The sequence below is a fragment of the Poeciliopsis prolifica genome, unplaced genomic scaffold, assembly GCF_027474105.1.
Source record: "Poeciliopsis prolifica strain line A6 unplaced genomic scaffold, Auburn_PproV2 SCAFFOLD052, whole genome shotgun sequence".
Classification (NCBI taxonomy): Eukaryota; Metazoa; Chordata; class Actinopteri; order Cyprinodontiformes; family Poeciliidae; genus Poeciliopsis; species Poeciliopsis prolifica.
Genome location: NW_026562427.1, coordinates 2,138,369 through 2,150,000, shown reverse-complemented (window position 1 = coordinate 2,150,000; position 11,632 = coordinate 2,138,369). Strand labels below are relative to the sequence as shown.

At 40.0% G+C, this 11,632-nt stretch overlaps 2 protein-coding genes across 2 annotated transcripts; both read left to right on the top strand.

Moving 5' to 3' along the window:
• The first annotated feature begins 304 nt into the window (after positions 1-304).
• On the top strand, positions 305-5,430 carry hoxa9a (homeobox A9a). The gene is made up of 2 exons (XM_055058813.1): positions 305-3,953; positions 4,288-5,430. Exons 1-2 carry the CDS (start codon positions 3,428-3,430, stop codon positions 4,527-4,529), a joined length of 768 nt encoding a protein of 255 aa, XP_054914788.1. The 5' UTR covers positions 305-3,427; the 3' UTR covers positions 4,530-5,430.
• Positions 5,431-8,468: 3,038 nt separating this feature from the next.
• Positions 8,469-11,085, top strand: LOC129378613 (homeobox protein Hox-A7-like). The gene is made up of 2 exons (XM_055058962.1): positions 8,469-9,430; positions 10,401-11,085. The coding sequence occupies exons 1-2, from the start codon at positions 9,070-9,072 to the stop codon at positions 10,694-10,696; spliced, it is 657 nt and encodes a 218-aa protein (XP_054914937.1). The 5' UTR covers positions 8,469-9,069; the 3' UTR covers positions 10,697-11,085.
• Positions 11,086-11,632: the final 547 nt, after the last annotated feature.

The following is an 11,632-nucleotide window of genomic DNA, read 5'->3' as shown; positions in this document are numbered from 1 at the left end:
TCTACACATGTAGTTTGTGGAATGCTGTGTTATAGCGAGATGCTGTGCTTTCTTTTCTTATTTTTTTTTTTGAAACATGATGACGGAAGCGACCACCACGGCGCATTACGAACCGGCCCATTGTATTCCTCTTGAGGCCCCGGATCGACTGTCGAGTGGTTTAGGTAGTTTCATGTTGTTGGGGTCCATTTCTTAACTCTGCAACATGAAACTGTCTTAATTGCCCCAGTTGCAAACCTCGAGACCAAGCGGAAGGCAGTTTGGAGAAAAAGAAATGGTGGGACTTATTTCTTTTCTTTTCCTTTTTTTTTCTCCATGTGTATAGGTGTTTGGATGGATAGGTAATAAATCGGGGAGGGGCTGGGCTGGTTGCTTTCAGTGATTGTGTCCAATATTTTTCTTGCTTTCCTTGAATTCTCTCCAAGCTTGCTAAGCACACAACAAGTGGGACTGGGGTCGAATGTCTGACCAAAACTTCAAAGCAGTTTGCTGGATTCGGGATAAAGCATTACAACGCTTTCCGCCATTAGTAGTGACGCAGACACGCCAGACAAGGCCTCGGTTACGACCACTGCAGCAGTGGAGGGGAAGGGGAAGGTGAATGGGGCAACAGCGACCTCCGCGGGCAATGAGACCGGATGCTTCCTCTGCGCAATAGTGGCTCCAAACACAAAAGGAGGAGGAATGGTGGGCTTTATGGCGATTTTCAGATCCGCCAGACAGGCTGTTATCTGCAGAAGCAAAAGAAGTGAATAGCCCCTGCGGTAAACCGCGGGGGTTGAAAAAGACACCCTGATTTAAAAGCTTTTACAGCCCTGAGAGCCATTGGCGTCGTGGCGTCTTTTCCTGCCGCAAAGGTGTTTGTTCATTCTTGTTTGTCCATCCGAGGTTTTAGTGAACAAATAGGCGCACTGCAGCCGCTCGTCTCATCCTCCTTTCCTTCCTTGCTCGGTTTTTTTGATGTCTGCTGCTTGGATACTGCGCAAGTATACCAAGAGAGGTGATGGGAAATCAGATTGTGCATTCTAGACACCTCGGAGTCTTTCCTTCCCCACATCCTCTTCTGTATGCTGTGCAGAATGCAGAAAATCTGCACGGCTTGAATTCCCTGTGGCCTTGTAAGGGTGTTGGCCAGACTGTTTATATGCTTGCATGAAATAAAACACCAGAGTCGTGCAGCAAAACCCAAAGTTGGAGCTTCCGAGCCCATACAACTACATTAGAGCTCGGCAATTAGAAAATGGGCACGAATAAACTCAAACCTCCTCCTTCTTCTTCTTCTTCTTTTGTTTTTAATTAAAAGTGAGTTGGTGCCGTTTTGTTTGCTTTCACGCTTAATATATACACAATTAAGAAGAAAATTATTTTATACATTTAATAATAGATCATTGCATGAATTGAGTCGTTAAATAAATTATGTATATTTTAGAGTTTGGGAATGTCTTAAGACATTTCCCCGGTAATTTAATTATATTTGCGCATTTCTTAAGTCTGCAACAATATTCCCGCACATTTATTTGAGTTTAGACGCTTCAGCATTTTATAAATTAAAACTTTCAGGAACCACATTTAAAATACAATCTAATTTTGTCACTTTTTTTTTCTTTTTTGAAGAAAAAGAAAAAATAAACATGGCCTACAGTTAAGGCTGATTTTAGTACTATTTTGAGCGTAATGTTACACCGAGTCTCGGGCTGCTGGCAGGTATTAGGAGTTCGTTTGTTAATGGCAGCGACGAAACCAACATGCAAGGGCAGCGCAAGTGATAACGGCGGTGTAAATAGTAAAGGACGTCGAGTTAAGCAAACTGTGATTTACCATTAATCTCTTACACGGACACAAATATGAAAAGACGACACGAACTGTGTTTTTGACATTGTGCCACATGACGTGAGTCGGCTTATTTAGTCAGTATTAATGCGTACAGCTTAAACACAAGTCTTACTTAATGTGTTTACATGTTATCATTACTAATTTATCGCTTAATATTATGATTTAAAGAATACCGAAGTCACACTCTCGTTATTTAATTTTTTTAAAATAAAAAATAAATTACATCTGACAAAATTTTGAAAATAAAAATATACATGCATCTCTTCTTAAATAAATAAAATAGGTCGGACATTGCAAAAAAACAACAATTTTATAACTTTCCTGCCGCCTGTTTTTAAGTCTTCATTGTTTTTAAATAATAAATTAAAATATATATATATGATGAGACGCAGAGGAAGTTAGTTGTGTCTTACTTTTCCAGCCCCTTAATCCAGGGATTATTTAGAAAATATAACACAGCCTCGTTTCGCATTTATAAATGTTTAATTCGTAAATAAACTCACCTGAATAAACAATTCTTTCTTTGCTGTAGCCAAAATAACCCACGATTTATAAAGTACATAATAAAGAGCGTCTATAAAGATATAATGATGAAACTACGGATGTAAAGCAAATAATAGAAATACAGACAAGTAGCAGTAGCAATGACGACAACAACAACAACAACAAAACAACAACAACAACAACAACAATAATAATAATAATAATAATAATAATAATAATAATAATAATAATAATAATAATAATAATAATAATAATAATAATAATAATAATAATAATAATAATAATGAAACCGGAGCTCAAATATATCTTGCATCAGAAAATAACAAAAGCAACACAATGTCTGTACTTCATTCAGCGCTTTCTGAGACTCCAACGTGGGAAACTGACGCACATTGGATGATGTTTCCCCTCAGCCTTCGGAGCAAAAATAAAAACAGGACGCAGTGTGTTTTGGTCGTAATTTATCCTCGCGTTGCTTCAATCCTCGAGCTGCAAAGTTCCTCTTTAATACGCGGGTGTTTTTAAATGTGTTTTGGCGAGAGGCAGCGACGGGGCGCTTACGTGTCCAATAAAGTAACTCGTAAAATAAGGCTTCCAAATACATATTGTATCGTTTTGGATAACCGAGGAAGGGATTTGAATGGCTGTAAGTAGCAGTGCTATTGTTGACTCTTCCCTTTTTCTTTTTTTTTTTTCATTCATATATATTTTTTAAATCTCACTCTGTACAGATGTTCAAATCTTGATCATTTATATAAACCAGTGCTTGTTATAGTCGAGCAGGCTGAGTATTTAATGACTGCAGGGATTGATTTATCTTTTATTGTTCGGCTTTATGATCACGTGTCTCAGCTGCCCAATGGCATCGCGGCGTGGCTCCCCATTACTTTCCCCACTGTAGTTCTCCGTGCATGGGGCCAAGTTGCTACTTGATTTCTCCACATTGTTATTTTGCGAGGCTGCGCGCTTTGCTGCGCGTGCATTTGTGTGTGTGTGTGCGTGCTTTTTGGGGAATGTGTGCTTTTTGTTTTACTTTGCATGTATCTGTTGTATGACTGCGTACATGTGAAATCGGTCTAATTTCCCTGCCATGTCGACGTCCGGAGCACTCACGAGCTACTACGTTGATTCCCTTATCCTGCCTGAAAGCGAGGAGCTCTCCACCCCAAGGTACCCCTCCGGTGTCGGTGTCCAGCACGCCAGACAGCCCGCCCCTGTGGTTGACCACAGCGAGCTCGGAACTTGCGGCTTCCCATCGAAAGCTCCCGTTTTCGGACCGTCATGGAACCACGTCCCGGCTCAGTTCCCAGGCGCCGTCTCCTCTGTTTATCACCACTACGGGCATCCGCAAGGCCCGATGGGCGCGGAGACGGACGGCCGCTACCAGTCTTGGCTTCTTGAACCCGTATCAATGACTGGATTACCGCCGAGTCACCATCACTATGCCATCAAACCAGAGGGTCTCGGGACGGCACCGGGGTCTCACACGGCGCTGCTGCTCTCCGATTACGCCAACGGCACGGTGGCGACACCGTCACCCGGAGAGAAGGACGAGTTGTCCGCGCAGGGAGGGGAGCTGAGCGCAGAGGGCGAGGACAAACCGGGCCTGGACCCAAGTAAGTTAGTCCGCTCTACGCTCTTTCATGTTTCAGCTATTTTTACGCATAAAAGCCACGAGGTGCGAGGTGCATGATGTCAGTCGGCATTCTGAACGTGCCATTGCCTTATGGAGGGCTGTGAAGGGCTCACGTTGCAGTATCAGATGTTGGAGAGTGTAGAAAGGTGGACAGCTGTATTTAGACATGAAGCGTCTTTCACTTTCACATATGTTCCTGAGCCATTATTTTTTATTATTGCTGATAGTATTGATAAAAATTAATTTTGAAATGTTCCTCAATGTAGAACCAGTACTTGATCTCCCCCCCGCCCCCCTCTCCACATTTCTTCTAGATAACCCTGTGTCCAACTGGCTACATGCGAGCGCCACGAGAAAAAAACGCTGCCCTTACACCAAGCACCAGATCCTGGAGCTGGAGAAGGAGTTCCTCTTTAACACCTACCTGACCCGGGACCGCAGGTACGAGGTGGCTCGACTGCTGAACCTCACCGAGAGACAGGTTAAAATCTGGTTCCAGAACCGCAGGATGAAGATGAAGAAGTTTAACAAGGACGGCGCGCAGAAAGACGACTGAATTACGCGCAGATTCACACGGGATATCTAGGCTGTGAGCAGATAAAGCTGGACATTTGTTTTTAAAACTCCCTCGTCTTATTGTACTATATAACATCTTATAGAATTATTTGTCTTGTAAAAGGAAAAAAAAAGCATGTCGGAGATTAGTTTGATGCTACTACCTTTAAATTGCACAATTCTGACAGTGCCCATTGTTTTGTTTCGTTTTTTTAATTGCTTTGTTGATTTGAATTAATACCTCGTTAAAGTGTTAAATTAGTTGGCCTGCTCCTTTTAATTGTGCTTGTTTGTGTGTGGATGTTTCTAGCCATGTGTGTGTGTGTGTGTGTGTGTGTGTGTGCGTGTGTGTGTGTGTGCGTGCTTTGTTTAGTTATATTTGTTGTCTAAACGTATAGTTTATGAAAGAAACTGTGTTAATTTTACTGTGTTCTCTCCATAAGTAATAGAACTATGACAGATGGCCCTGAATTTGATACTAACTTTAAAATCCGTAGTGGGGAAAGCAGCTCGCATTGATACACAAACCGCTCAGATCTCTTGGAAATTCCTATTAGATCTTATCACAGGTATAGTTACTATCATCGACTACCTATATCGTTCAACTACCTACAATACGTTTGTTTGTTTTTTAGACTTTGGGTCATATAGATTTGCTGGCATCACTGTAAAAAAAAAAAGAAAATAAAAAAAGAAAGAAAGAAAGACAGAAAAAAAAACGCGTCTGACTGAATTTCAGGGAGTGACATTTCCAATTAAGGGACACCATGTTTGCTAGAGAGAGAAAAGGAAACACTGTAGGCTATCCATTGAATACCTCGCACGGTCTTCTGACCGTCAGACGTTTGGTTCATATATGTAATTTGTATTATTTATTAAATAAAACAAATTATATCTCGAAAGCCTTGGTCGTCGGACTTTCATTTTTTGACTGTGTTTTAGTCAGTCCAGTCTTGCCGTGCGTAAAAAAGTGTCCACAAATAATACTGCATGCAGAAAATACACTGTCTCAAAATTATTTATTTATTTTTTTGCTTATTTCAAGCTAAGTTATTTGGACAGTTTTCACACACAGATGCACAGTAATTAAAATGCATCTATTGGTGCGAGCGTGGTGTGTGAGTGCGCGTCTGTATACGTGTGTGTGTGTGTGTGTGTGTGTGTGTGTGTGTGTGTGTGTGTGTGTGTGTGTGTGTGTGTGTGTGTGTGTGTGTGTGTGTGTGTGAGAGTGTGTTTTGGGGAAAGAGTTGCGTCTTGGCAGAGGATGTTGTTAGCTGTATACAGCCATAAAAGACAATTACGGCTATAACCTTTTATGGGGTGCAAAGCGCTACGAGGCGAGAGGGGACGCGCACACGCTCACGCGCACTTAAAGAAGAGACACTGAGATCTTCGACAGCTGAAGCTCAGAAGAAAGCGCCCGGCGTGTTTGAGTCCAGCTCAGCACATATATGACAACACCCAGAGGATCAGTTTTTAAACGTCTCTTTGTTGCTGCAATTAATTATGATACAAATATGATTATTTCCAAGTTACAGTGAAGCCTGTACTACTGCTTGCGGATTATAAATGTGGATGGTCTGCTGGCTGTGCTGGTTCAAGTCCCCGCAGGTTTGAGATATTGTTTGGCACCATGCACTTTGGTAAATAATGCAATATTTCCTCTCAGTCAACGTGCTCTAATGGGACAAGCTCTCACGGACTCTGACAACAACAACAACAAAAGTATTGACTGCCTTTCCTTCTAAGACTCAATCGAGTCCAGCAGCAGTGGTGTTGTGACGCGTTTGGGGTGGACGCAGATGGACCCAAACTTCAAAGACTCGGCCAGAGACAGCGTAATAAAAGCGCCTGCTCTGGTATACACTGTCTGGCATTCCAGTTTTAATGGCTTTATGGCCGTCCAGACACAATTAGACCTTTTCCAGAATGGCAGCCATTTGTGTATCCCCCTCACCCCCCAACCCCCACCTCCTCTTCGCTTTCTGTGTGATTGAGATCTGGGACAAAAGGCCGAGCGGAAATGATCAGCTTTATTGGATTCCTATCCGACAGAGGGAACGCGCAGGACTCACGGTCATTTGGAACTCTCCTTTGTTTCCACCTGGGAACCTTCCGCCCTTTGCTCTTTTTTTGATCCACAAGGGAGTGGAGAAACAAACTGGGGGCGCTGGAGTCGAAACCAGCAACAAGCTTTAAATTGTTCTGAAAAAAAAAAAATCATATTTGCAGCTGAAAATGTCATCACCAGTGGAGACAAAACATTACCTCTGCCACGTCCCCTCTTCTCTGGCCTGCTTTCATTCCTGAAGTAATGTTGCAAATTTAGAGAAAAAAAAAAACGTTGCCGCAGCTGGAAACCACTTCCTCCACCTCGCAATACCCACAAATTGACAGGAGGTGGCGACACTTTTCCATCAACGTCACTGCTGTTTTTGCTGTTGGAGCAGCTCCTCCCCGGCGAAGGGAGCGGCACAGAGGGAACAAAACTGTAGTAACGTTTTAAGACTCAAGGAAAATAATTTCACACCTTTTTTACAGTCTCACCACAGAAGCTGGTTCCATACCCTGCAGCTCTGGGAAGGGGAAAGGCGACACAGTGAAGATTTAACTATGTGGCTTCCGCCGGATAAATGCTGCTCATGCGCACAACGAAGGTCTACATGTTTACTGGTGTGTTTTTTTTTCCCTTCCTCGGAGTGGCATTTATTTATTTATTTATTTATTTATTTAATGTATTTATGTTGAACCAAGCTTATTTGATATTGTGGAAAATTCAAGTTAATACTGTTTCCCCCCTCGACTTCTAATATGTATCTTGTCTCAGTACTTTATTTTTTTAACTTTTTTTTTTTTTGCAGTAGCTCTTACAAAGAGGATCTAATGTCAAGAAAGGGCCCTAAATTACAGTAAAAAGTGGTCAACCCTGACACAAATAATTAAAGTGAGGTGGGATGGAAACAGAAAATAGAATTATTACATAATGTGTGGATCAGACTGTTGTGGTTTTATTTCATTTATTTTTAGTTATACGTTTCATCCTTCCTGATATTGAATTTCTCTTAAGTTGTTGAGGGCATCGGCATGTTTTAAGTAACCTCAACATCTTACAGTTTTAAGGCAAATTATTATTATTATTATTATTATTATTATTATTATTATTGTTATTATTATTATTATTATTATTATTATTATTATTATTATTATTATTATTATTATTATTATTATTATTATTATTATTATTATTATTACTAGTGGTCGTAGTAGTAGCAGCAGCAGTAGTAATAATATAAATACATTAGGTGCAGGTCATAGTACTTTTTAAAATAGTTGCTATTTTTTCTTCAAAGATGAAAAGCAATGACACATGTTTATTTAAAATACGTTTGAATTGAATAATCTATCTATTATGAACGTAGTGATATTAATATTGATAATAAATAAGTAGGGAAGTAAGTTAGTCGTGTATTTTCTGTTCTTATTTTTTATTTATATGCATTCTATTATTGTTTTTATTGTTTATATATATATATATATATATATATATATATATATATATATATATATATATATATATATATATATATATATATATATATATATATATATATATATATATATATATATAATATGTCCTCGGTTATCATGGACGTGTAGGTGCGTTTTTCAAAACGCAGTGCGTTTTGAACATTTTTTATATAAATATATAATTATACAGTGTGTCTAATAATAATAATAATAATAATAATAATAATAATAATAATAATAATAATAGAAATGTTAGTTTTATAAGGCTGTTTTATTTCTTGTCATTTTAAATTGAAGGAGCTTTTCATGGTCATAAATTACATACCGACTCAAGAATGTATATTAAATTCAAAGACAAAATAGTTTAAGTTCACTTATGTTATTGCAGAACATAAGTGGATTATGTGCATTTGCATAAATTTGAGTTAACCACTGAGTCACTTCGTTTAAAATACTCTTGAAAGATTCAAACCACTTTCACCATTATTTCGTTACATTTTTAAATGTTCAACAGTTAATTCAGTGTAAGGCGTTAAAAAGGAGTAAATGAGCGGCCACACTGTTAATATACCGATGCCGTCTATTATTGCATTTACTAGAATAGTTGCAAGCCATTAGATGTAGGTAAACGTATTAAAACTAACAAACAAGAATGCATTTCCAGTCTCCTGGTGGGGAAGGAATGAGGTGACATGATACCGTTATGTCTGTAACAGCATCTGAAGATCATTTAGATTGCGAGAATTTCTCTGCAGCGTGTTAATTCGACTCTGCGTGTTTATGTGTGTGAGGTGTTGATCCCGCTCCGTGGTCCGGTGCCATCGCGACATCCACGCCTCCGCTGATTGGATGAGAGCAACCGGGCCTTGGTCACATGGCTGAGTTCTTTGGTCCAGAGCAAAAAATGGGGTTTGGTGTAAATCTAGGGTGTATTGCTGTCATATATCACGCTACCTCGTAAAAACGACACTGAGGATTCTGGGCCAACAAATCAGAGCGGGGGTGAAAAAAAAATGAGTTCTTATTATGTGGACAGTCTCCTTTGCAAATCTGCGCCGGGTAGTTCTCTGTTTCCGATCGTCGAGCGAGCGACTTGTGGCATTGGACCTGGAGGGGAGAACCGTCGGACTGCGGCCATCACGTTTACGCCATCCCTCCCTGGAGTTTACAGCGTCAATAACGCAGCCTACCAGAGTCTGAGCCCCGTGTTTACCTCAGGATGTGGCCTGGGACGAGATATACACACTCAGGACTGCAGCAGCCCGCTTGATCAGGGCCGCCTGTTCAGCGAGAGCTGCTGTCATCCGGGACCGGGACCCCTCACCTCGCCGACGGACAAACAGTACCATATGTACCCTTGGATGAGGGCATCAGGTAAGTTCTGACCCAAAACCACAATTACACAAAAAGAAAAAAGAAACAATACTTACGCCGGACCTTAGCGGTTCGATTAATACCCACCAGCTCATTCCTGTTGCATGGAAAGAATCGTAAAACTTTTATTGCGCAACTAATGAGTTCTGCAGCCATAAATTCATTTGACCAAAGCTCCTGTGTGTTCACTATAGGCAGAGACTTGCCGCTGGGGGTTTTTTTCCTCTGCACTCCTATTACTCTTACAGCCTCTTCTCCCCCTTTGTGGCCGTAAAAGAGTCCGGTCTGCGGCGTAAATCAGCTCCCCCGTACTCTGCAGCTTCTTTCTAATTGAGTCTGCACCGCAGAGGCTGTGTTGTTCTCTGAGAACCAGGATCAATATGACTCACAATTTCCGTCAGATGGATTCAGAGCACAATGAAACCTATATATACACTTTTTTTTCTGCCAGTGAGAACTGGTTCGTTTGGCTTGTGTGTGTGTGTGTGTGTGTGTGTGTGTGTGTGTGTGTGTGTGTGTGTGTGTGTGTGTGTGTGTGTGTGTGTGTGTGTGTGTGTGTGTGTGTGTGTGTGTGTGTGTGTGTGTGTGTGTGTGTGCGTGTGCGAAGACCATCATAGGCTTTTAGTTGGAAAGGCCTTCATGGCACCAGAGGTTACAGACATGTACAAATGACTCCAACACGACCTCTTTAAAGCGTGAGAAACAAACAACAACTAAAAAAAAAAAACAATAAAAAGATAAACTTGAAGTAAACATTGTGCCTGCAGCGACAAGTGTTTTTTTTTTTATTGCCAGCTTCCGATAAATAAATAAATAAATAAATACATAAATTAATTAATTAATTAATTAATTAATTTATAATAATAATAATAATAATAATAATAATAATAATAATAATAATAATAATAATAATAATATAATAATAATAATAATACAGCCATTTAATTGATTATTTTCGTCTTCTCTGCAGATTCAACCCGGAAGCGGGGCCGGCAGACCTATTCCCGGCACCAGACCCTGGAGCTGGAGAAGGAATTCCACTTCAACCGGTACCTGACCCGCAGGCGGCGGATCGAGATCGCCCACGCCCTCTGCCTCTCCGAGAGACAGATCAAAATCTGGTTCCAGAACCGCAGAATGAAGTGGAAGAAGGACCACAAGGAAGAGTCCAACCAAGAGGAGATGAAACAGGGCGGCATCCACACCGAATCCGCAGATGGAGAACTCGGCAGAGTGGAGATTAAAGACGGAGAAAGAGAGAATTAAAAAAATGCCATATGTGTTTAGGGATAATAAGGGACATGTTTCTTCACTTTTCAAGCGATTGTGTGATTTCTGCTGCTTCGCAATTTAAGAACTGCGAGGAAGATAAATATATCAACTTTATTTTTAGCTATGTTTTTGCATATAGCTATACCACCACAAATGATCATGCATGTGACTGAATACTACTGAACCAACATTCCGTTGAACGAAAACTACCTAACATGTTCCCCTTTGTACATCAAGCTGTCACAGATTGAAACTAAATCAGGATTTTTTCTAAGCGGACGGATTTTCATTTCTTTTGATGATGGCAAATGCATAGATGTGCCTAGTTTCCGGACGGATGTATGTGTCCTTTAATTCAATAAAAGTTTATCACTGAATGGAAATGTGGGCGTCCTGATCAATAAATCTGAATATTCATACGAGTGGTGTTTCCACCTCAAACCCTCATTTACATACACACCTCAAGAAGTGAAGGCTTCCAAAAATGCTTGGATAAGCATTAGTTGGCTTTTTTTTTTTTTTTTGTTTTTTTTTTTTTTGTTTTTGCACTGGTCGCTCTAATTGACAATGTGTCAGTAGCTAGTACTGTGATCAATTTAGGCTGTGTGCTAACTGTAAAGCAAGCGACTTCCAAATGAGTGGGATGCACATTAAAAGTGTAATGGAGCATAAAGAATATTAGTGAAAAAAATGCTACGACCTGCACATGTTTTTATTACGAACATAATTACAGGGAAAATAAAGGTTATAAACTATAAACTACCACATTTGACACACTATACTACGTATATATATATATATATATATATATATATATATATATATATATATATATATATATATATATATATATATATATATATGCTTATTGTAGTGTGCCAGATTGTGTATGTGTGTAATCGTTGAGAACCTGTTTGCATATGTTCCCAC

Excerpts from the sequence above, each read along its gene's own strand:
- LOC129378613 (XM_055058962.1), top strand. The coding sequence starts at position 9,070 with ATGAGTTCTTATTATGTGGACAGTCTCCTTTGCAAATCTGCGCCGGGT. Across the intron at positions 9,431-10,400 it reads CCCTTGGATGAGGGCATCAG|ATTCAACCCGGAAGCGGGGC; the intron begins GTAAGTTCTGAC and ends TCTTCTCTGCAG.
- hoxa9a (XM_055058813.1), top strand. The coding sequence starts at position 3,428 with ATGTCGACGTCCGGAGCACTCACGAGCTACTACGTTGATTCCCTTATC. Across the intron at positions 3,954-4,287 it reads CAAACCGGGCCTGGACCCAA|ATAACCCTGTGTCCAACTGG; the intron begins GTAAGTTAGTCC and ends CATTTCTTCTAG.